Source organism: Herpailurus yagouaroundi, unplaced genomic scaffold, assembly GCF_014898765.1.
Source record: "Herpailurus yagouaroundi ecotype Mexico unplaced genomic scaffold, PumYag 191, whole genome shotgun sequence".
In the NCBI taxonomy this organism is placed as follows: domain Eukaryota; kingdom Metazoa; phylum Chordata; class Mammalia; order Carnivora; family Felidae; genus Herpailurus; species Herpailurus yagouaroundi.
The window spans coordinates 4,328,361-4,353,164 of record NW_024412422.1 but is presented as its reverse complement, the minus strand read 5'-3'; the positions used below and the strand labels follow the sequence as shown (position 1 = coordinate 4,353,164).

The 24,804-nt window shown below is 53.8% G+C and overlaps 2 protein-coding genes across 6 annotated transcripts in view; one reads left to right on the top strand and one right to left on the bottom strand.

Annotated features, from left to right (window-relative positions):
* The window catches only part of BICDL1 (BICD family like cargo adaptor 1), a 104,276-nt gene extending 89,488 nt beyond the window's left edge, over positions 1–14,788 (top strand). For 2 of the 4 annotated variants that reach the window (XM_040443718.1, XM_040443719.1), the window contains 3 exons: positions 5,622–5,752; positions 10,306–10,426; positions 13,231–14,788. In XM_040443718.1, coding sequence (XP_040299652.1) covers positions 5,622–5,752; positions 10,306–10,426; positions 13,231–13,392 — 414 coding nt within the window. In that variant the 3' untranslated portion in view covers positions 13,393–14,788. Of the gene's footprint in view, positions 1–5; positions 59–5,621; positions 5,753–10,305; positions 10,427–11,182; positions 11,292–13,230 lie in introns of all 4 variants that reach the window. The other 2 variants (XR_005781055.1, XM_040443721.1) reach the window with 2 other exon arrangements.
* Positions 14,789–15,401: 613 nt separating this feature from the next.
* RAB35 (RAB35, member RAS oncogene family) overlaps positions 15,402–24,804 on the bottom strand; it is a 16,973-nt gene continuing 7,570 nt past the window's right edge. Inside the window, exons 3-6 of one of the 2 annotated variants that reach the window (XM_040443722.1) lie at positions 23,490–23,613; positions 19,253–19,377; positions 19,039–19,163; positions 15,402–17,662 (exon numbers count right to left, since the gene is read on the bottom strand). In XM_040443722.1, coding sequence (XP_040299656.1) covers positions 17,534–17,662; positions 19,039–19,163; positions 19,253–19,377; positions 23,490–23,613 — 503 coding nt within the window. In that variant the 3' untranslated portion in view covers positions 15,402–17,533. The remainder of the gene's footprint in view (positions 17,663–19,038; positions 19,164–19,252; positions 19,378–23,489; positions 23,614–24,804) is intronic. The other variant, XM_040443723.1, reaches the window with a different exon arrangement.

Below are 24,804 nucleotides of genomic sequence, written 5' to 3'. Positions count from 1 at the left end.
GGGAGAGAGGGGTAAACTGAGGCAAAGCCTAGAGGAGCTGCAGCAACTCCACAGTCAGGTGAGCACCCCCATCCTCGGTCCAGTGCAGGGAATGTACCGGTGACCCCTCCCCCACAACTCTCTTGAGACCCTCGTGAGTTTCCCTCTCTCACGTCTCAGAAGTGGCTCTGCTCTCAGATTCTCAGAGGACAGTGACCTGAAGTTGAGGTGAGCTCAAGAGAAGAGCGCGGCCCTCTGGTTTAGGCCAAAGTAAAATTGTTAGGGATAAGAATAGCTGACCCTCCGTTTCCTCCGGCGACATGCTGCCTTCCACAGAGCCCATATTATCTGGTGGATTCTGACAGTTTAAAGTGCCACAGCTCTCAGGACATTCACGGATGTTTTTCCAGCAGCTTCTGAGCAGGGAAGTTTGCAAACCAAGGAGCAATTGATCTTTGCAGGCCTGTTCTCTCTTTGTAATGCCATCACCTCCGCCAGCCTGTTTTTCAGCTTTAGAAGCACTTACTGCTGCCCTTGCTGTTCCTTTCCTGTTTGATCATGACTTTATCTCTTGAGAATCCTGGAGAAGGGCATCTGTATTCCAATCTGAAAAGTTTTAAAAGGCTTAGGAGCAGCCCCACCCAGAAAGGAGCTTCTAAATTCTATCCTAGGAGATAAATAAGGCCCTTCCTTTTGACAGGGTTAAGTGTAGTGTGCTGTCCCACTGGGGGGGGGGGGGGGGGGCCCACCAAACAGGTAGCATTTTAAACCCTGCCCCCACCCAGCCTGCCCCCTTCCTCCCTTGTCCAAAGCTGGTGGTCCCTTCCTGCTGCACCTGTTGCTGAGAGATGGAAGGTAAACCTGGCGTTTGTTTCAGTCCATAGTTCTTAAGTGTAAAGGACCCTATAGAAATAAACTCTTTTGGGGGGTCATGCCCATTAGATTTCCTAATATAAATCTCTTCGAAGATGTTGGGAGCCCCACCTGCAGCTATTGGTGTACTCTTCTTTCTGGGAGTGACCAGGTAGCGAAGACAGAAAGATGCTATGAAAATGGTAGCTCATTTCTGGCCAAGCCCTAAAGAATGGGATTGAGCCGCCAAAGACATTCTCATGCCTAAAACCTGAGTCCCTCGGGCAGTCGTTTGGCCAGGGAGGAGTTCAGACCTAGGGCAGGTCTTCACACTGTAACAATACAAACAGGACAAAGTGGATCTGAAAACTCTTAGGGTTAATAAAAGTTTTGTTTACTTTAAAGCCTATTTAAATTTCTGTGGGGGTGTTCTGCTTATCAGCTCTTTGATATTGCCTGGGTTTTTTTTGTTTTGTTGCTTCTCAGAATTACAAAACCAGAAACAGCAGAAGGCATTATTCAGAAGCATAAGCAAGGTTCAAGTTGCTGAGGGTCTGGATGCAACTATTTCCGAACTTATCTCCTCCACCAGGGAATCTTCCTTAAAAGTTCAGCTGATAAGTGGTTTATGCCAGATAACCCATCAAGCAGATAGTTACACTCAGTCCCATGGGGTTAGAATTGGGCCTCTTGAATGGCTCATCTCTCCCCAGAAGCTTAGTCAAAGCAGCAGATCTCTTAGCCAAACCACACCCTTCCAAAGCCATCCCATGGAAGCAACACTGACCTCCCGAGGCAGTGGGCGGGATGCAGACTGGATTCCAGAATGCCAGTAGAAATGGTAGCCAGCACAGCGGGCACAACATTCCTCATGCAGTTGGTGGGGCAGCTACCGAGCACGGACCGTGTGCCGCTGCTGCACTAGACCCTGACAAACACAGAATGAACAGGACAGCGCTCCTGCGCTCCGCGGCCTCTCCTGGAATTGTGAGAAGAGTCAGACCAGCTCTGTACCCTGCCGTGGGGGGGGGAGGGGGAGTGGGGGGGATGAGGGGGGTGGGAGGGGGGCGTGGAGGCAGAGTCCCAACAAGGTAATGCAAAACCAAAATTCCAGCAGGCAGCTCCTAGACTAGGGTGAGACCTCAGCCAGGGACTGATCCAGTCTCCCAGCCCACTGCATTCCTACCAGAGAGTATGCTTTTTCCTCCTGGAGACTGGGCCAGAGGTAAAAAATGTGGGACCTAGAAGATGAAGTGATCTGACCCTCAGAAGCCTATCCAATTTTTAAAAGGGAGTCCAGGTTTCATTTAATTCATAATTGTGTTTGAGACCAGAATCCATAACCAGACTGCCCCACACCCTTGTGCCGTGGAGAGCCCCTTCCCCACCCTCACCCCCTTCCCCACGGCTTTGCTGGCCCCTGTTTCACCAGGGCTGACTGGGGTCTGGACGGCTGCTGAGAGGCAGGGAGGACCTTCAGAGCAATATAAAAATCAGTTATCTGTGGAGCCCCTCTGCCCATTCTCAAGCCAGTAAACCAGGCTGTGGGAGGTGCAATAAGAAACAGTCCCAGTCCTGTGTTTGGCTCCTTTATAGGGCCTGACAGGAGCGCTGGCCAGTTAGTCCAGAAGGGGCATGAAAGCACAGTGGAGCATGTAGTGGGAACACAAGGCCTTCGCTAATGAAATCTTGGTGACCCCTCCTCTGTGAAATCTCCCTGTGTTCTCTCTCCTCCATCTTTCTAGCCACTGCCCTGTTTCAGACCTTCACTCTTTCACACCCCAGCTTTGGTCATATTTCCCCCAGCCCACTTAACCTCCACAGGATTTGGATTGATCTTCCTGAAGCACGGCTTGAAATGAAATACCCTTACAAGTTTTGGATTGACTTCCTATCATTAAGTAGTGGGAAGCCTCTAACCCTCGTGGCCCCCCACAGTCTGGCTGCATTCTGGCCATTTAGCCTCTTTTCCTGTTGTTTCCATCTCCCCTCCTTTGTTTTAGCAGAATTGAACATGGGCTATGATAGGGCATGGCACACACTCCCTGTGCCTTCCCCACATCTGGGCCTTTTCCCCGGCCCTTTGCCTCTGTCCAGAAGATTCTCCCTGCCACCTGTACATATCAGCCCTACTCAGCCTTCAGGCCTCACTTCCTCCTTCAAACTCCTTTGGTTCCCTCCCTCCTGGAGCCCCCGGCCCTGCTTTCTCATGGTTCTCTCATTCAACAGCCCATTTTCCCAGTCAAACCTTAGACCCCCACGAGGACAAGCTTGAGGTCCGACTTCTCTTTGTCTTTTCCTAAAGCAAATAATTATTGAATGAAGGGGCAAATAAAGCCCTAGATGTATGACTTCAAGATGTTTTCCTTGATCCTGTTCAGTCGTGAGGACACTACCTTATGTGGGAAAAGTGGATTTAGGGGTGGCTATAACCTAAGTCAGTGTATAAACAAGCCAGGTTAGTCCTCATGACGACCATCAGCGAGGAGGTTCGCACTGGTGCAGAGAAGAGGAAGGAGGAGAGCTTACCGCCAGGCACCAAGCTTGGTCCCTGATGTCATTAATCTCATTTGATCCTCACAACAACTTGATGATGGAACTACTTATTTTTACTCCTGCTTTTTATGAACAGTGTGGGCAGCTCAAAGAAGGTAAGTCCCTTGTTGTTTCTGAGGCAGATAGCTGATGGTCCTACCTTGACCAAGTTTTCCAGACCAAAGCAAAAAGCTCTTGTGGAGTTTTATCTGGAGCATATTAAATGTTGGCATTTCCTGCCTAGCATGTAGTTTTATCTGTAGCTTACTCAGCTTGTCTGGCCCACAGCCAACCCAAGGCCATGTTAGGGTTTATTTGGTCTGAGGAGGTCTGACTCTCTCTCTGCCAGGTACTTCCCGAGTCTTGAGTTCCTGGCCTACCAGGCTGCAGAACCTGCTAGTATGTAGGGTGAGGCTGGGTTTCTGACCAGCATCCTGTGGACTAGCTGCACCCTATGGCCTCTGCAGGTGCCCCAGCCTGTTCTTCCCTAGGGCTTCTAGCCCTGCTCACCACAACTGTCCCCACCATGAAAGCACAGAGCACCTGGTCCTGATGTTCCTCATCAGGCACCTAAGAGTGCCAAATCCATTGCCCACAGTAACAGCGGACTGTCTGGTATGCCTCTTCACTGTTGAGTATCCTCTGATTTCTTCCTGAGTAGCTGATTTCCTCTTCCCTGGTAGCTGGCAAATCTGCCGTCTCAGTCTAGGGAGTCCGAAGCATCTCCAGGGAAGTTTGATCCTGGGGCCTTTGCTCAATTTCAGTCTGTCTGAAGATGATTAGGCCTGGGACTGGAGTAGGGGAGTACATTGAAATGGTAGCATCTGTCCCCTTGTGAGAGGGCTAGAGCTGTATACATGGATCCTCCCTTCAAAAAATGTCCAAGTACGTGCAATATGTAACAAGAGGGCGGGGCCAGTCATCCTGACTCCAGTCTGAGCTTATTGACTGGGAAGAAGGGGCTCACCCTTCCATTCATTCAACAAGTATTTACTGAGAGTTCTGCCAAGCAGGGTGTCCAGTTGCAAACAACAAAAACTCGCTCTGCTTAACTTAAGCAGAGAGAGAGGGAGAGACTATATTGGAATTAGGTCTGATAGCTTATAGACTTGACAGGAAGGCTGGGGAACTGAGCTCCAAAACAGGAAGAAGCCATGGGAAGCGAGGCCACAGAAGGAATCTGCTGTCCATGTAATAATTTTACCCCTGGCCTGTGGCTTTGCTGACACCTCAAGGACTACAGTCCCAGGTGGGCTGTGTGATTGGCAGGTCTAGGTCACACACATATCCATGCCTGTGTACCTAGGAAATGATGTGTCTCTCCTCTTTTGGCTTCCTCAGTGGGGGGTGTATCCCCTGTCTTCCACCAAGACTCATGCAGCCAGGAATGTCCCCCAGATAGGAAAGGATTTAGGATGATGACTAGCCAAAAATATGACAACTGTCCACTGCACAAGCAGTTTGGGATCAAGCATTGAACACAGGCTCTGAGATGCACAGATGAATAGGCCGTGCTTCCTGCTACTGCAGAGCTCTCGTGGGTAGGGTAAGCTGTGGTCACTGAGCGAGCCGCTAGGAAGGGCACGGTGCCACCGAAAGATGACTCCCAATGAATAGGCTGTGGGGCCATTCACTGAGGCATAGACCACAGAAAAGGTAGCAGGTTTAAAGTGAAAGATGATGACATCACATAGGTGTCTAAATTCCATGTGGCTTTGACCCGGGGAAGTTGAATGATCAGGCTGCCGCAAGTGCTATCACAGAAATGGGTGCCAGGGCCCAGACTTCGGGTCCAGCCGGGGCCCTGTGGATAGCAAAGTTTCATGTTGAGTGCAAGATGGCTGGAAACAAAACTTGATTCCCTACCCCCAAAAATTTGTTTCCAAGCCCCGATGCATGTGTGGTCTTCATTAGTTCCCTGGGAGTGCCTTGTGGTGGAAGTGGCGGTGTGTGGTGGGCTGCCTATAAAGGGATCTGGCATGCTGACTGCCTTCCAGGGCTGAATTTCATCCCCCACGCCCCCCCACCCCACCTGGCCCTGGCCAGTGGGCTCCAGCCTAGCATGCAGCATGCTTTCTCCAGAAGAGATGGGCCTCTCTCAGAGCCAGGGGCCGTGGAAGCTACATGCCCACACCGCACACAGGCTCTGCACCTGCCTGGGGCTTCTTGTTCCTTTCTGTCTCTTTGAGGGAAACACTGCAGGCCAGGCCAGCAGCAATGATGTCACCACATCCATCCCTTTGGTCTCCTGTTAGGTGACACTGCTGAGTGTGGAGATGACTGCACTGAAGGAGGAGAGAGACCGACTCAGAGTGACGTCTGAGGACAAGGAACCAAAGGAGCAGCTTCAGAAGGCCATCAGGGACCGGGATGAGGCCATTGCGAAGTGAGTGGGCGTGGTGTGTTTAATTTTACTTGAATCACAAGCAACATGAGTATATGCTCAGTTTTAAAAGTTAAAGCATACAGAAGAATCCAAAAGTGAAAGTGTTTCCCTGCTACCCATCCTCACCCCCAGCGTCTTTCTTCTCCCCAGACAACACTACTGTTGGAAGCTGGGTATATGTTTTTTGCAGATCTTTTTCCTGTACATGTGCAAGTATAGAGCGATACAGTGGTTTGGGCATTTTTAAGTATCCATGGGCTGATGCTCTACATGGCTTGTGTTTTTTTCCACTTAGATCTTAGTTTTCCAATTTCGTTATATGTGTCTACCTCAACTTCTTTATTTTGAGGGGTGTTGTTTTTATTATGGACATTTTCAAGCATACACAAAAATAGAAACAAGTAAGATGAATCCCTAACTTCCTGTCTTTTGGTTTCAACCCCAATCAGCAGATGCCCAGTACTGTTTCATCTATATCCCCACCCACTTCGTCCACCACCACCCCCACTGGACTATATGAAAGCACATCACAAGATACTTTAGCATCTCATCCATAAACACTTCCGTGTGGATCTCCACCAGAAAAAGACTTTCTGGGGCGTCTGGGTGGCTCAGTCGGTTGAATGTCCAACTCTGGATTTTGGTTCAGGTCATGATCTCACACTGGGCATGGAGCCTGCTTGGGATTCTCTCCTTCTCCCTCTGCCCTTTCCCTGCCGGTGTGCACTCATGTTCTGTCTCTGTCTCTCTCTCTCTCTCTCTCTCTCTCTTTCTCTCTCTCTCTCTCCCTCTCTCTCTCTCACTCAAGAAAAGAAAAAGACTTTCTGTAAAACACACAACCACAGTACAGTTGTCACACTTGAAAAAAACATATCATTTGTCTCCTAGAGCTTTTCTACATTCTGAGTTTGATGCATTCTCCGACTGCATTTCCAGTAAACTGGTCATATTTTATTCATGTTTTGGGTTTTCTTTAGCAGGGAAGAAATGCATTCTCTTACATTCAAAAGATTTGGAAGTGCATTGGCAAAAAAACATATTTGCATATTCCCCATTCCCCTTTAAATTATTTGTTATCATGCATTCAGTCTATCCTAGTTGCTGAGTGTACAGAGATAAAAGGTACTAAAAATGTGTCTGCTTATGGAGCCCTTTGCAACACATTTTGCCCTCTGCGTCACTTTAGTGTTTACAAAACACCTTCATCCTTTAACCCCCAGCCACAGCAAAGAATAGACATTTTTAATGCCCATTTTTACAGATGAGGAAACTGAGACACTGTCCCCAAGACCACAGCCAGTGGTGATCCCTGGCCTCCTGACTCCTGTCCCCACACCTTTTCCCCTTACCACCCAGGCTACTTGTCAGGAAACTAAAAAGAGGTCATTTGAAACAAATTGTAAGTAGATACTGTATGCCTTTTTAAAAAGTAGAAGGTGATTTCTGACTTTAAAATTGTAATTGCCCCACACCTTTCCCCTTCCACACACGCGTGTCCCCTTCCTTCTGTTCTCTTCAGTCATTTCATCAGCTCCATTAGTTTTACTTTTTCTATCTGGCCAGGACCTTATGTCGACTGCTCGACAACTTCCAGTCCATTTAGGAAGTATGTTCCGCGAGGCTCCCAAACAAACCTGTGCATCTTTGCCACTGTATTGTGAATACTTGATTTATTAGTGAATACTTGAATAGCAGTGTAATAATTTGGAGTGGGAGCATACTTTTATGATAACAAAGGGTGAAATTGTGTCATACAGTTAGGGAATAAAATGGTAAAATTAAGGTGCTAATTGTGGAAGCCTCTATTGGGGATAAAAGGCAGAACGACGTTAGAAATAGAGAATGGCTGGTCACCTTCTCTCAGCTGGACAAGCAGAAGAGAGCTGAACATCAAGCTCTGACCATATTCTGGCATCAGCATGGGAGGTGGGCGATCCAACCCGAGAAAGTACCAGGGCACAGGAGGGAAGACAGAACAGGAGTTATCCGGTCCCCTTCCCTTAGTAAGTAGAACCCAGCTCTGACATCTGGGTGACTGAGGAAGCCAGCAAGTCTCCACAAAACCTTGAAATGAATGTCTTCGTCTTTTGTCAGAGGAGGCCCAGTGAACCTCCTGGCATCTGACCAACGGAGCTGATTTGCAGATTGTCCTTGCTGAGTAGGGAGAACTCTGCAGTGAGGCCCCTGCCCTTCATGGACCCTATATATTAGGCTGGCCCTTAGGGAAGGTGTTAGTTAGATCGCTCCAGTAGGATAGCTTTTTTTCTATCCGTTAGAAATTAAACTCTTAGTATACAGAATTGACACAACAGACCTAAGGAATCATTTAAATGTGAGGAGTGGCCTATACTTTGTATAGGACCTTAGGAGTTTTACAAGATGTTTTCATTTACATCATCTCTGATTCTGCATCCTGACCACTTTAGAATCACCTGGGGAACACCGTGGATGCCAGGGCCCTCTCCAGAACATTTCAATCTGAATCGCCTAGTTTGGGGCTGCTTGTTAAAAGCGTCCCCCAACCCCCACCCCATGATTCTAGTGTGTAGTCAGAGGAGTGAGAACCCCCAAGAAAAATAACTTCCCTCTCTTCACCAGCTACAAAAACCTTATTAAGGTGTTCTTTATCCCACACAGTAGATGAGTTTCAGAAAAGTTAAGTAACGATTTTATCTCCTTGCAGGTAAAAGGCCCTCACTAAAAACAAAAATGTGGGGCTAGCAGCCTAACAAAAACAAAAAAAAAAGTCAGTTTCTAGTGGTTTCATTTAAATAAGGAATTCTAGCCGTTTGAGGCATTCCTTTTTAAAATTCTGATGAACATATTGATGAGCGGCCTCTGCAGCTTAGCTCTCCTGCTCTGGGGTGTCTTGTGAATGATAAACACCAAGATTCTCTAGTGAGCAAATGTTCTCTAGAGTGCAGTCCGAGGCTGGAATGCAGAGGTCAGCAAGACTGGCCTTGTTTCCGGGGTTTTCTGGAAGGAAGGGTCCCTGCTGTGTGCCCCTTGGTCCGCACATTCTGGGGTGTCCAGGCTTCTCGTGGCGCCACCTGCTGGCAGATGCCCTGCCACTCTTGAGGCTGCAGCTGTCTCCGGCGCGGGGGGGGGGGGGGGGGGGGAGGGGCAGGCGTCCATGGCAACCGGTGCCACGCAAGGATTTCCGCTGTTTACCGCCAGCCAATGGCAGCGGGCGTGACAGGGCTCCCTGAGACGTCTGAGACCTGAGACGCCGGCCCTCATTGGACGTCATCAGCTCCTGGCCCCTCAGCCGCAGTGCGGTGGGCGGACCGGGGTGTTGCAAGCCATCTGGACCGGCTTTCCTGGGAAAGGCGGACTGGGCGCCGTTCTGCGGCCATGAGGTGTCAGGGGAGGTGACTGGACGGGTAGATTTGTGGCCAGAGAGGAAGTGCTGGTCATGGCGGCGGCCCCGAGAGCTTTACCCCCACCTACCCTACCTCCCAACCACACTTCCCTTGGTGCAGCCCCTGTCCGAGGCCCCAGCAAGGAGGCCTCTGTAGGCAGGTCCTGTAGCTGTCCTTAGGACGGGCACCTGGGTCGCTGGCCCTGTGCATGGAGGCATTTTTGCATTGCCATTGGGAATGCAAAAGGTAGCAGTTGATAATGGGGGCTAAATAATGTCCAGTTTGGCAGGTCGGCAACCGGTGTTCCTTGGCAGAAGCTGTTCAGTTAAGTGTCTTATATTTTTTAGTCCCATTCCCCCAGCCCTGAAAAAATTTAATTTTGTTTTCCGTTGAACAACTATGATTTAAGAATGTTGGAAAAGGCAAACAGAGTAATATGTGAAACATATTAAACTATGAAAATACAAAATGCAAAAGTATGTAGGATCCCATCAACGATCATCCAGAGATAGCCAAGTAGAATTTTTTTTTTTTTTGTATGACCTTTAAATACACACAGGCAGTTTTTCTTTTACAAAGCCAGTATCCTGTCAGACCTTGTCTTGTGCTTTTCTCCAACTCAGCAATACGTCGTATTTCCCCACTGTTTGAATATTCACTGTCGTGGTTGGTTGTGATGACTGTGTTCTACCATATAATTGTTCTGCCAACAATTGTTGGCAACTATGATTAGCTAGGCTGTAGTCACCACCACTATGTGGCTACTTTGGCACATGTGTGGCCTCTTTAGGACAGATCCCTTGGGCCGGGGGCATTGCTAGTGAAAAGGAGGGGCCAAGAGGACAAGGGCCTTATCTCTCATGGGGACTGGACTTTTTGGGGAAGGATTAGCAACTTCATAGTACTGTGTGAGGCCTTTGATCTCCTCTGGGTTCCAGTCCTCCTCAGTATCCTCCTCTCAAAACTGCTCTTCATCCATGAGATGGGGAGGCAGGGGCTTCCTTCACCCACAGGTCATCAAAACAGTTGAGAAAATGGATATGAACCCGTGCTGTGAACTTTCCAGCTTTCTGCAAGTAACATCCTGGTTACTGTCACAGCTCCTATTTGTTGCGAGTTTAAGGTCGGAGTCTGTCTCCTCGTCCTGTGGACCCCAGGTGCCCACGTTCACCCTGGCTTGTCTGTTTTCAGGAAGAATGCTGTGGAGCTGGAACTTGCCAAGTGCAAGATGGACATGATGTCACTGAACAGCCAGTTGCTGGATGCCATTCAGCAGAAACTGAACCTCTCACAGCAGCTTGAGGCGTGGCAGGTAAAGAGCCCTGAGACCCTGGGGTGAGTGAAAACAGGGCTTGGGGGAAGGGGGGTGGGAGGGAGTCTTCAAACCCAAGCAGCGTGTGAGGAGAATTTGTTACTAGAGGGTCCTGTGCATGTGGGTGAGTCTCCAGGGAGGAATGCCTGAGGATGCTTCCAGAGCGGTGGGGCAGGGGCTTCCTTCAGCTGGTCATCCCAGTTTTGTTTAAATTAGCTGGAAAGAAGTAGCTGTTAACACAGAGGGCCCAGGAAACCCTATATGGTGGAACCGAAATTCACAACTGGATGTAGTTCGTCAGCTGCTGCCCTTCCTTTTCTCAAAGGCCAGCTTCATTTTGCCAGAGAGCGCTATCCTGGGGGAAAGGGGTCTTTGGGTCATCTCCAGGACCACCACGTTCAGAGTCCCGTCCGCCTGCTCTGCCCCAGCCCCAGCACAGCTCCCCTCTGGGCCAGGGCTGTCCTTGCTCTTTGTTAATGAGGTTCGAGTGGTACGATTTCAGGATATGGGTGTAGCCATTCGTGTTTCTCCCCCAAGAAATCCTCAGGAGGCCAGTAAAGAGCCCGCCACCCCCACCCCCGGCTGGGGGACGGGTTAGCAGTGACCATTCCCCCAAGGACCCTGCGGGGCTGGCTGCAGGAGCACAGCCCCCTTCCCCAGAGACATGGTCCCTAACCCCTCAGCCTCTCGCTCACGAGCAGCTGGCCGTCCCCTGGCTTACGGCCCCTGTTCTTCTCTCTTCTCTCCCGGCTACAGTTTGCTTCCTCAGGGCTTTTTACTATCTGGCTCCTTTGGTTTCTGATCTAGTGGCCTTTCTCAGTTCCCGTATCAACAGCTTTAGTTGTACACCCCTCCTGCCTTTGAGGTGAGATCGACCCCCCGTCCCACCCACCCCCAACCCTGCTGCCATCGCAGTCCCGCCCCTGCCGCCTTCCTGTGTGTGGCCCACCGTGTTGTGTGTGCCAGCGTCCGGCGTCATCTCATGCCGTGTGCCATGCCGTCATTTGCAGCTCTCTTCCCATCACCGCGTCCAGTGAACATGCAGCTCGTAGGCCAGGACCACCGGGCCGGCCCCTTTTTGACTGGCTAAGCCCTGGTTTCTTGGTGCTCCCTCCTCATAAATGGGCTGTTTTGCCCACACAAGTACTGGAAGGGGTGGAATTATAAGCGGTTCATGCATGTGTGTGTACGAAGTTCTAAAGGGATGCATTTCGTGGGATTACAAAATATAAAAAATGCAATTTGCAATTGCCAGAAAAAGCATTGGCACTTCAAAGGGTTTCTGTTTGGAGGACCCTGTAACATTCCCAACGTATGTAACAGATTTTACTGAGCATGTCCTAAGTGCCGGGCACTGGGCCTAAGATTCAGCAGGGGGAGCTCAGGCAGAGAGCATGCCCCCTATTTCTGTGAGGAGGAGAGGCGCTGGAAGAAGTTGAGTGTGAAGAAAGAGGAAAGTGGGAGAGCAGGACAAGGACAAGGGTAGGGAGCAGGACGTCCACCCTTGCTGCCACCCGGGGCCGGGGTCAGGAAAGTCCCTTTGTTTCACACCGAAACCCGCAGAGAAGTTAGTGTCACACCACGTGGTGACAGCGTGGGTGTGAGTGCAGAAGGTGATGGACAAGGGGGGGGGGGGGGGGCGCGCCAGCCCCGCTTCTGCCCGGGCCCTCACTGTCCCGTGCTCCGGCAGGACACGAGCCCGCTGACTCGCCCCGAGGCATCCCGGAGCCCACTGGGTTTAGGGGTGAAGGGATCAGGCAAACGCTTGTTACGTTCCTGCTGATGTTCACTAGACAGGGCTGTTTGTTTCTAAGCCAGTAGTTTTCATACTTTGTCGGTGGCAGAATGCTTGGTCAAGTGGAATCTTGTGCAGAATCGGAATCTAATAACTAGAATGGAGAGAGGGTGGAGCTGCTCTGCCCAAAAGCCCCTGGGGGGCGGGGGCGGGGCGGGTAAAAGATGCTCTAGATGCTGTGCTGTAAGGCGGTCGAGGGGGGGGGGGGGGGGGGCATTTTCTAGGCAACTTTACCAAACCGGGGAAGGGTGCTGCCCCAGTGAAGAGGCCAAAGATCTGGGCCTAAGCTGGAGCAGGGCGGGCAGTGAAGATAGTGATGCCCTCGGCCTGTGCCACACCTGTGCTGAGCCATGCCAGCGGAGGGCAGCCGCGTGGGGTCGCCAGTGGGGACGGCGGCACCTGGGAGCCTGTGTCCTTGCCGCGTGGGGCTGCCAGCGGCATCTAGGCACCAGTGGTGCGAGCTGGTGTAACCTGAAGGGGGCAAAGGGACAAGAGAAGCCCCCTGAGGCTGACCCTTTGGACTGGAGAGCTGGCGGGCGACATGATGCTAGGGCCTCTCGGGAGGGGTGCCGGAGAGAGACACCCAGCCCCAAGGGCGCGGGAGGCAGGGCAGAGGAGGCCAGTCACAGGCAAGGCCTGGGTAGAGACAGGGAAGTAGCAGCGTGGGCCCGGGCCTGCCCTGCTCTGGGCTTGGAGTAGGGCCAGACCCGCGGTGGGGCCCGCCAAGCAGCCAAGGCCAGCAGGGAGATGCCCCAGGCCCTGAGGAGGCTGAGGTGTCAGTGGCTCCTGTGCATCCGGGCATCATGTCTACATTTGCTGTCTTCTTGGTCGAGGCGGCCTGGCTGTGGCCGTTCAGTCATCTGGTCTCATCCCATCCTCCTCCTCCTCCTCCTCCTCCTCCTCCTCATCATCATCTTTCGTCCTTCTGACATTTGCTCCCTGTCCCCGCCCCTGCCCCCGCGGCACCAGGTCGGAGCCCTGCTCAGCCCCTTCGCTCTGCCCTCTGCAGGATGACATGCACAGGGTCATTGACCGGCAGCTGATGGACACGCGCCTGAAGGAGCGGAGCCGGCCTGCTGCCGCCCTCTCGGGGGCCCGGGGCGCAGGGCGCGGGGACGAGCCCAGCACCACCGAAGGCAAACGGCTCTTCTCGTTCTTCAGGAAAACTTAGGCTGGGAGGAGTCAGGCCAGCAAGGACGGGCGACTTTGGACTAGAGGTGACTGAAATGGGGTGCTTGCACGAGGGCTCCCCTGGGCCAGCTCGGCGGCCGCACTGCCCACCTACACCGGGGCCGAGTCGTCTGGGAGGGCCCACTCGGCCTCTGAAGGCTGCCCTCAGCAGAGGGACAGGCGGCAAGCCCTGTCCCCACTGCCAGGCCACACCCAGCCTGGGCTTCCCCCGGATCTGCTGTCGTTGAGCGGGGCTCAGGCTGTCTCCAGAGCGGGCCCTTGCTTGGGCTCTGCCACTCAGACCCAGTGGATCGCAGCCCACCCCGCCCACCCCTCAGTGGCTCCCAAATCCAACCCCAGGCAATGCTGCGCCCCACCCCCCACCCCCAATTTTAGAATACGGGGAACAGAAGGAATGGAGGCTGTTCTCTGCATGCCTCAGGAGGCTGTCGTGGCCCCCAGCTGGCCTGAGCTACGGGGGCCTGGTGCCTACAGGACACCGGGCCCATGGCTAAGCCTCCGTCTCTCCCCCCCCCCCCCCCCCCCCCCCAGCCTCTGGCCCAGGGAATAAAGGGGGAAGCGGCTCCTCACCCACGTGCATGCACCTCTGCCCAGAGCACCTCTGCGGCAGGAGGCCCAGCCTGCAGGGCCCGATGGCCGGGGGCTCTCCTCTCACACTCGGCCTGGATGGGCCTCAGCGGGGCTTGGCTGATGCCATCCCCGAGCTCAGGAGGAAGGGCCCTGCCCTGCTGGCCGCCACTGTTCTTCCTCCCTGGCCTCCAGGCCAGCCAGTGTTTTCATGGGCACTCTGCAGGCTTTAGCCAATCCAGCCCTTTCCCCATCATGGGGCCAGAGCGAGGAGGGGGTCTTCTCCTCTTCTGGGGGCCCCCTGCTCCCCTCACACATACAAGGTGTTGGCTCAGCCGAGCGAGTCCAGGCCACAATGGCCCCAGAGGGGTCTGCAGTCAGCCACCTCCACCTCAAGGGCAGCACTGGCACCACAGGGCGTCTGCCTCCAGATACTGCCCGCCAGGCCTGCAGAAGAATGAATCCTGCAGCCTGCTGCTTCTGCTCCTTCCTCAGCAGCCATCCCACCTTCTCTGCTGAGGCCCTCACTCAGAGGCACCCCGGGCTGAGTCAGCCCGCAAGCTGCTTTACAAAGGATCATCTCCCTCCCGCACACGGGAAAAGCACAGCAGGGACGAGCGGAAAGAATGTACCTATAGATATGTACATACCACAGTGCTGTAATTTTGTATGTAGCAATCATGTAAATACATGTATGGATTTTATAATATACATATTCTATATAAATCTATAAAGGCATATTTTTAGAAAAACAGCGCACCACTGCTTCTTTTGAAAATAGTCTAAGAATAAAATGAATTTCTACAGAGCCTCCCGCCTCCATCATTGGGTACCTGGAGGGCTTGTCTGGGCGGAACGCAGCTCACATTTCAGAAGCGCCGCCAGCTGGCTGTGGTGGTAGAGGCACTAGTGAGTCCTTCACGCACATGGGAGCTCACCTCCCATGTTGGCGTGACCGGTGGGTGGATCCAGCCAGAAAGGGGCATCCTGTGACAGCCCCGTGGGGACCGCCTCCACGCCAGCCCGGGGCCCGGGCGCCCCGCCAGCGCTACAGCTGCCCGGCTATGGGCGGGCCCCGCCAGCACTGCTCCCCAAGCCTTGAGTGGGCCCTGCAGCTCGCCAGAAACCAAGCCAGAAATCACTGCTGCATCCTTCCAGGCACGTGGGGAATGAACACGGCACTTCCCGGGGCATCGTCCCACATGCGCTTCCCACCTGTGCGTCACACCAGAGGAGCTGCTCAACCTGGACCAGCCTTTTGTGGAGAAAGCAAACTTGGCTTCTGAAAGCATCCCTGGGCTTCAAAAGGCACCTGTGCTGGACTCCGACCAGAACAAACAAGAGCTGGATCCAGAGGGCGGGAAGAAACCGGGCCCACCCAGAGCACAGCTGGAGGAGAGGAAATAGATCCTGGAAGAAAACTTGGCAGCTTGAACCTTTATTTTTAGTATTTTTTTAAAAAGCATAATTAGAAACTTTCAATACAGAAATAATCCTAGCAAACCATTTAAAAGTTTTGTTCGACAGGAATTTCACATCAGGTCCACCAGGACGTCGGTCTAGCCCTGTGAATCCCCCACCCCCACCCCCCATTCATGCGTGCAACACTCAGTGGGACAGGCACACCGTCGTCACCAAAATCACCCCACCACCTGGGTCTGGACAGCCAGTTGCCAGAGCCACGGTGCCTTCTTGCCTGGGCTGGAAACATCCAGGACCCCTCGCCCTTATTGCTTGAATCTGCAAGCACTGCCACACTGATGTCACGTGAGTGCTGCCCACCCTCCCCCACAGGACTGTGGTCATTCGGGGTGGCCACGCTGCACAGCACGGCTCCCCCAGGCCCAGGGCTCCCCCACCTCTGCAGGCGGCTCCAGCGAGGGCCTGGCCATGCAAGCACAGGCTTTTGGCAGTCTGGGGAAGTGGAGGGACAGGTCAGAAGAAACCCCCCGTTTTTATTGATTAAAAACCCATCGACAGTGTTAACATGGAAAATCTGCAGTGTGATGTGATTGTCCAGTCAGGGCATTGCCTCGAAAATCGCCTAGGAAAGGAAATCCAACAAAACACATCATGGTGTTGAAATAAATTATTCCCAGGTTACGTGATCCTTTTAGGGGAAAGGTGAATGATGAAGTGTCCCACGAGGGACCGTAATCAAGTGCAGATGACCCTGGCTTTTTCCTCCAGGGGACCAGGATCAAAGCTGGCTGGCTCCCAGCCCCGGCTGCCATTCCTTCCCACCCGCTAAGAAATCTTCATGCTGCCTTTGTATTAAAACAGTTCTGTCACTGCTCCAAGGCTGCCTGCCGTCCACCTCCGAGGCGATGTCCCCACAGTCCAGCAGCCCCTGGCACCCACTCCTCAGATTCGAAGGTGCCTGGTGCCGCAACGGAGACCCAGGAAGTCGGTGGAAAGCCCTAGGCCGACAGACGGGGTGGGAGATGCGGTCTCCTTTCCCACCAAGAACAGCCCGGGAGGCAAAGCTGCTCTGCCAGGAGCCAGCTTCAGCGCCAGGAAGCCATTCAGCTCTTCCAAAACCACCAGACCCGAAGCGCGGAGGCCACAATTTTTGCTGTGCCAACCAAACCTCAGGAAGAGAAAGTGTGAGGAACTTAACCCATTTGATTTGCCTTCATTTTATCTGTAAAATAATGCTCCTCAACACCTCTGCAAGCCCCATCCCTGCACAAACACACCCCTACCTTTCTGTTGGAACTGAAACAGGTTGGTAAAAATTAAAAGCCATGGCTCCCCTGGGTTTGTAATTCAGAGGTATCTAGAAGGCAGGACAAGAGACCTGGTGACCAAAAGGCAGGAGCAACTCTTTCTGCAAACCACAAGGCTAGGCCTCTAATGGGAACCCCCAGGCCTACCTTGAGACCGGGCTTTGCCCCAGCTGCCTGCCTGGATGGTTACAGGGGCGGGGTGGGGAGGGAAGGGAGCTGGCTTGGGAAGAGACTCGGCACAGGCCCCGGAAAGAGGGGAGACCCTACGTGCCGGAGGCAGAAGCCAGTGGCCTGTAGGCGAGAACAAGTAACATGGAAGGCCCACTCCACCAGCCCAGGTTGGCAAAAGATGTGGCTAGATCTCGATCTTGTCTCCTCAGGAGGTGGCTGGCAGTAGATGGTATGGGGAGGGGAGGGGAGGGTCTATTGCAGCAGGCTGGCATTAAGGAGGCAAAAGCCAGAGCAGGACGAGGGTGATGCGGCTGGTTAAAGCAATATACATTATGTACAAACTCTGGTTAATCAGTCCGCTCAGCTGGCAGCGTCCTCTCCAGGCCCAGGTGCCTTGGCTGGTGGGGTGGGGGATGGAGGGAGGGGCGGGGGGGGGGGGGCTAGGGGCACCAGAAGGGAAGGGCAGGTCGTCCAACACCTTCTTGGCACTCAAGAGGGGGAGGGGAGGAAGTGCCAATGGCGCCTCCCAATACAAAAACGTGGAGAGAATTCTTTAAATAACGGCACGAAACTGAGACTGTCCCCGAGGAGCCCTGCGGGCCTCGGGCCGGGGAGCGGCCGCAGCGCAGTCTCTGCAGTGGGCTGGGTGGGCTATTAGCAGCAGCGTTTCTTTCGTTTACTGTTCTTCGTGAGCTTCACCACATCGTTCTGTTGTTGCTGCTGCTGTTTCGCTAAGTTGTCTTTCTTTGCTCGGAGGACCAGTTCTGTGATGCAGTTGAACATCTGTGAGGATGAAAGAGACAGGGTGGGCCTCACAGCCAGCGAGGAGGCCCTGTCACTGTGCCACCTCTGCTGGCCAGCACGGCCACCTCCTGGGCCCAGCTTTCTATTTCTACTCGTGAGGTTGTTGTATATGTACGTCCTCAAATGCTTCCTAGGGTTTGCTAAAGGTCAAAAAGGAACATCAAAGCCCCATGAGCTGTGTCTTGGGGAAGTCAATCTCGGGGATTTTCCAGTCTTTCTTTTAAAAAAAGAGAAAGAACCTCTCCAGCTAGAATCTTCGGACAAGACACCTGTTCTGGTGACAGGCCAGATGGACCCAGAGCCTGCCCACTCCATGCCGTGTCACTGTACATCCCGCCTAGAACCTTCCCCGGACCACCCCAAGATGTCCTTGTGGTGCCAGGACCCAGTGGAATCCCACCTGCCCGCCCGCAGTCCTCTCCTCCACACTGCCAGGAAAGGTACCAAGCACTTGTCATAATCTGCTTGTTACTCCTCAAAACCTAGGGGTGCGGGAGAATGACTCTCACCCCACCCTGACCTACAGGAGGGACAGGTGGAACCTGGACAGGTTACATCACCGCCCAAGGTCATGCAGAAAGGACCCCATACTATGATCCCAAACCCGACTTTGACGCGCCTAGGCTCCCTGCCATTGTGCGGTCAGTGTCTGGGAAGCAGTGGGAATCCTGGCATCCCTGGGTCTCCAGACACACACTGTGGGGCGGGACTCACCCGAAGCTACGAGCATGCCTGGCCTGCGCTTGTGGCTAAAGGTCCCACTTTTCTAACACAGACTCCCAACCACTCTCCAGCAGGCCTAGCAGAAGCGAAGCTGCCTCTGGCCGGAGGCTCAGCTGCTCTGTGGGGGATGTGCATCCCTGGGAGCCTCTGGGGGGGCTCGCAGCAGGTGCCAACCTGAACTCTGGAGGCCACAGGAAAGCAATTGGGTGTCTGCCGGGAGGCCAAGGCCCTAAGGAAAGCCTTGAGAACAGGAAGAGGTACCAGTGGTGGGGCCGGGGAGGGCAGCGAGGCAGACGACTGAGTGGGAACCATGCATGGCTGGGGTGTGGGACTGGTCTTGGCCTCTTACAAGTTGGGGGATATTCCTCAATTTGGAACCTCAGCTTCCTATATAAAATGTGGAAGTAACTTACGTCTGAGGCCTGTCGAGATATGAGCTAACACCACCTGTAAAGGGCCTAGCATAACGCATGCAGCAGGCACACAGTAGGGTACCAACAAACGGCAGTTACTATGATGTTTTCTGTCAGCCACCTGGGACTCGGCAGGCTAGAAGCAGAGAGAGGAGGGCTGTGGCGGGACAGAGTTGGGCCCCACTCCCTCCCCCGTTCCCGCCCCGGCCCAGGCCTTACCTCTTCCACATTGACGTTCTCCTTAGCGCTGGTCTCAAACAACTGGATTCCCATCTGCCCCGCGAATTTGTAGGCATCTTCTGTTTCCACCACCTTCCGCTCAGGGTCGTCGTTCTTATTCCCCACTTCAAGGCAAAGCAAAGTCAGCCCAGCCCTGCAGGGCTCCCTGCCGCCCTCCATGCCTCCGTCCCCACCCCAGGGGGTCCAGCCTCACCCAATATCCGGCACACGTCATCACAGTTTTGGTTGATTTCATGAAGCCACCGCTTGACGTTGACAAAGGACTCAGCACTGGTGACATCATAAACCACGATGACCCCGTGGGTCCCCCGATAATACCTGTAGGGTCAGGATCTGTGTCAGAGCTTCAGCCTAGACCAGAACAGTCTCTTCACTAAGACCCGCCTGCCCACACCTGGACAGTGGCCAGGGAAATGGTGACAGACAAATGCTTTCCTGTAAGACCCCCAGCATCTGCCTTCCATCTGACCTCAGCTGACATCCTGGAACCGTGCCCCAACCGGGACACTCCGCAACACCGGTCCTCCCACTTGTCCCCAAGGCACCAGTGAGTAGGGAGTGGCCCCAAGGTGGCCAATCAAGTTGTTTGAGTCTGCCACCAGCCCGAAACTTCTTTGAAGTTCTTGTTTTATGTTTAAAATGCAAGTAATCTTTGTGTTTGATGTCGTATCCTCACCATCCTTGTTTTAACATTCAAAGATTTTCTCTCCTCAAACCTTAGTAAGGTGCCATTCCAAGAAGACACAATTTGTGAAGCCAACATCTCATTCACTCCTCTGGGGGCAGGTGGACCCCTCCCTTCCGCCACTTTGGGCTCATCCCTGCCGGTGGCAGAGAGAGCATGGAAACAAGGCATCTGGGCACAGCTGGGAAGAGGGTGTCCCGGACGTGCCACCATCTAAACATGCAGACCCCACGGCCTGAGGTCAGCCAAGTCTGAAAGGCAGGCGGACATAAACATTCCCCTCCAGACAGAGCGACCCCATTCATTTACACGGGTCGGATGGACAGAGGACGTTGACCCCATGTGACTCCAGGCCTTATCCGGGCTGAGCACTTGGCCAAGCTGCGGGAGAACAGCTCCTCCCGCACCACAGCCTTAGGAGGGAGCTGGCCACAGTGCGGGTGCACCACGTTCTCGCTACCCGCTCGCCGGCACTCTGACCACCTCTTCACTTTCTAGGCCCTGTCACAGGACAGAGGCTACCCTGGCTCCATCTCTGAAAGGCCGCGGGACCCGGGAAGGTTACTGCATGCACCTCAGTGTGCCTGTTTCCTCAACTATGAAATGGACATATCAGTACTCCCTCTTGAGATGGTGTGAGGAATAAAGAAGATAGTTTGTGTTTTCACAAGGGCTGGTCGACAGTCAATGGCCAGGGGATGGTGCCTCTTTACCATCATTACTATTCCTTCGGTGACAAGCTGGGACCCCTCAAACAGATGGAAGAAAACCACGGGAACAGCACGCAAGGCAGCAGTGAAGGCAGCTTTCCCGAGCCGCGAGCAGAGGCAGGCCGTGCCGTGCTCTGGGGTCCAGCCCAGCTGGTGTCCCCTGCCTCGTCTCTCCACCCCTGCCCTGGGAGCCCAGCCAGGCGGACAGGCAAGCCGTGCAGGTGCCACGCCCTCAGACCAGCTCTCAGCAGCCACTACTGGGAGCATCACCCGACTAGGCAGGAGTGCACACCGGGACCAGGGCGACAGACGACTGTCCCCTGCCAGCAGAGGTAGTGCGAGCAGGGGAACACGTTTCCGAGCGCTCCGTGCTGGACTACTGAAGATGCCAAAAAATGCTGAAAGGGGCTTTATCGGAGAGCGAGAACTAGTCTGAGGATGAGCTCTGACAAGGCGGGCACCAGTGTTTCTGGGCCTCCTGTCATCACTGCCACTGATTAAAAAAAAAAAAAAAAAAAAAAAAAAAGCACCCTGGCCCCCGCCACCTCCATTCAGCTCTGTGGCCGGCACAGCACCCAGCACTCTGCATCCACCGCTCTATTCAGCTTCGCAGCAACCTGGTAGGACAAACAGGAGGGTCGCCATTTTACCAATGAAGACGTGTGGCTGAGTGGAGTGACCTACTGAAGTCACAGTGCCTGGGTCTGACTCCCAGTCCAAGGCCACAGGTACCAGAGGGGCTTCCCTTCCTGGTCACCTCACCATCCCTCCCCAACCTGCGCCCCAGTCGCACCTCACAGGTTGGCAGACCCTCGCTGCCAAGACAGAGGAAATGATGACAACAGGGCTCCTCGCCAGGCGGACAGGATGCAGTTTTAGTTTCTCTTTTCACACCCTGACTCCGAAAAGGTCACGGCCCCAGTTCCTGAGAACAACTCCTGAACTCTTCCAAGACTCTTCCCTTCTTCACCTGCCACCCTCACCCTCATCAGGTCTTTCTGTGGCCCCTCGGCATGGCCTGCGGCACAGAGGAGGGGACCACACGATGGAGCTTCCCCAGCTTCCCCAGACGGACAAGGCGGCCAGCAGGGGCTGAGCCGGTGCCCACCGGCCACCACCATGCAGCGCCGCCCCCTTCTCGAGCACCCCGAAACACACACACACACTGCCCCCGGGCAGCTGGGCAGCTCCAGCGTCCCCAACAGCTCACCCTCTTCCCACCGCGCCCTGGAGGGAGCCGACCTCACGGAGGTCGGGGGCTCCTCTGCACCCCAGCACTGCCCTGCCCGAAGCCCTTCTCATGGCTACGGGCCCAGGATTATCAGCCACCCCGAGTTTCCTGAGTGGAGACACCAGATCATCTGCCTCAGCCCCAGTACCTTGGGGTGGGAGCCGGCAGAGAACAGGGCCGTGGACTGAACGAGAAGGCGAGAGCTTTGGCATCAAATGGACCTCAATTTAACTCCTGACTAACCAACCAAACTAAATTACTTTACCCTCTCTGGGCCTCAGCTTTCTTGTCCATAAAATGGACATAATCACAGGACCCTTTACTCGAGATTAAGTGAAATGAACTAGGTAAAATCCCAGCTCAGAGTAAAGACATGTGGGGTCAGTGCACAGGCCTCCTGACCCACAAAAGAAGTCTCGTGCAGGTCTGGACGGACACTTGGGCTGCCCGTGACGTCCATTCTACCCCAAGGAGCCTTGACCCTGGCTGCCCTCCTTAAGGTCTTGCTGGCAGTTGCTACAACACATGGGGACTCAGGCAGCTCACTAGCAAGTAGTCAGAGAGCTGTACTGGGCAGCCCCAGAACCAGGGACCCGTGGGGCCTGGGGAGTCACAGGCCATGGCACAAAGGTGCTCAACCACGGCTGACCCAGGGACAGGAGCCCCACCTGCTCAGGGTCTGCTCGGGCTCCAGCACCTCGAACCAGGGCCACCCACCCACTGGCATAGCCCCCTCTCCCTGCCTAGCCAGCACCCCCGAGAGTCCCCCAACACTCCCTCCCCACTGGAACCTCTGGGGGGAGACAAAGGAGAGGCCTACCAAAGAAGCGATACCACACGCCAGACACGCCAGACACGCGCTCCTACTCTGCACAAACCACAGCATGGAGCTCAGGCTCTGTGCTTGCTGAGGGCAGGACCCTCTCAGAAGTTCCCTCATCCGTAAAATGGGGAAGATAATGGCACCGACTACGGAAAGCTCAACGGGATCATCCATGTGAAGCCCAAGCACAGAGGACGTGGCACACAGGATGCAGCATTAAAGCAAATTCTAAGGCAAGGCCCTCTGGAAAACTGAAGCACAGAGAGTTTAGGCAACTTGCCCAAGGTCACACAGTAGAACAGAAATATAAATTCTGAACTGTCTTCAAAGCCCTGCTCCTTCCTGGAACCTTTTCTACTAACGGCCCGAGAACCAAGACCCCCTTTATAGGACCCCTGCTGTCTGGCGCTCCAGCTGGGTTCCCCTCGTGTTCACAGCTAAGGACTACAGCAGCAGCAAAGACAGGCAATCCACTGGGGGAGCCAGGTTCCCAGTAATGGCTTTGGGGAGGCAGAGGAGAGGCCTCACAACGGCCTCCTCTGTACCAGTGCCCTTCCAGACTTCTCAATGGAGAGAAGCCTCCTCTAAGAAGTCAAACAGGTGACAGGAGCCTGCACAGCAACCCAGCCTGTCACAGCTGGCACCTAACAAGAGTAACTCATTAAGCATCTGACCACCTAGGAAGCCAGCATCGCTGTTATCCCATTTTCCATACAAAGGAACTGAAAGCCAGAGGGTAAGCTGACCAGCTGGTCTCTCCCACCAGCCCCAGAGCCAGGGCCCAAAGCCACAGGCAGCAGCCATACCTCATTCCCCACCCCACACCCCCAACCAAACGCCAGCAACTGCAGCCAGTCCAGAACCCCCTCTGGACAGCTCAAGGGCCCATCTCAGGGACATCTCTATGACTTGGGACACCTGACACTGCATCTGAGTGTAGGTGGCGAAGAGTCGGAAGGGGACTGGGCCGGCCTGACTCACGTGGAGGTGATGGTGCGGAAGCGTTCCTGCCCAGCCGTGTCCCAGATCTGCAGCTTCACTTTCTCCCCATTGATCTCCACAGTCCGAATCTTGAAATCCACTCCGATTGTGGTGATGTAGCTGCCTGCACACACACGCACATTAGCAAGGCCCACAGGGTGCCCGTCAGACGTGTCTTCACCTGCACGGGTGACTCTGGCCTCCGCAATCCCTCCCTACTCACTCTTTGTGCCCAGCACTTTTGCGGCCCCAGGGACACAGCCCTGAACAAGAAGAAATTCAAGGTCTGGGGGTGCCTGGGTGGCTCAGTCAATTAAGCATCCGACTAGATTTCAGCTCAGGTCATGATCTTACGGTTGGTGAGATCAAGCCCTGTGTCGGGCTCTGGGCAGACAGCACACTTGGGATTCTCTCTCTGCCCCTTCCCTGCTTGCCCTCTCTCTCAAAATAAATTAATAAACTTAAAAAAAAAACAAACAAAAAAACACCAAGGTCCACATCCAGATGGAGCCCTCAGTGGATGTGAGGGCAAGAGACAGGATACAATAAAACAAAGTGATAAGGAAGGCAATTTCAACAGTGATGAGCACCACAAAGGAAGTAAAACCGGGAGGAGACAGGATCCTTTCGTTAGAGGGGCTGGCGCGGACATGTTAGCAGTGGCCTGAGAGTGGAGGGGCACCCAGGACACACTCCGGGTTTTTTTTCTGTGCCGCTCCAAATGCTGTAAATGACCCACAACACTGACTTCCTAACACACAAGTCATGACCTGTGTTTTGGAAAACACTGCTCTAGGCAAAGGAGATAATCACAAAAATAGCAACAGCAAGGGGGGAGAGGGTGTCACATGAGGTCAAGCACGTGGTGGGAAGCAGGTAGGGGGACGCGAGGCCAGATCTCAGGGCTTTTGTGCCATTTTCGCAAGCTTGGACTTTCTCTTGTGTGTGGCAGGGAGGCACTGAAGGGTTTGAATCAGAGCATGAACCACATTGTAAATAGTTCTCTTTGGGCATCTGTGTGAAAGACTGAGTTGAAGAAAAAATCTAGCCAACGTCACATTCCCATCCAGGATGATGAAGAGCACACATTCACACTCCGCTTGGGGCTTCCTGTGTAACGCAGTGCTGCAGACAAGACGCACACACACACACACCTGACAATATGGGGTGTGACAAGTGTATAGGAGGGGTCAAAGTGCAGGGTGGGGTAGAAATCAAGGAAGGCTTTGGAGAGGTAGTCACACTTAGGCCTGGCTTGAAACAACAGGTACAATTTCCAAGATTGAGAGAAGCTGCGGGGGGAGTTACGGGGGGG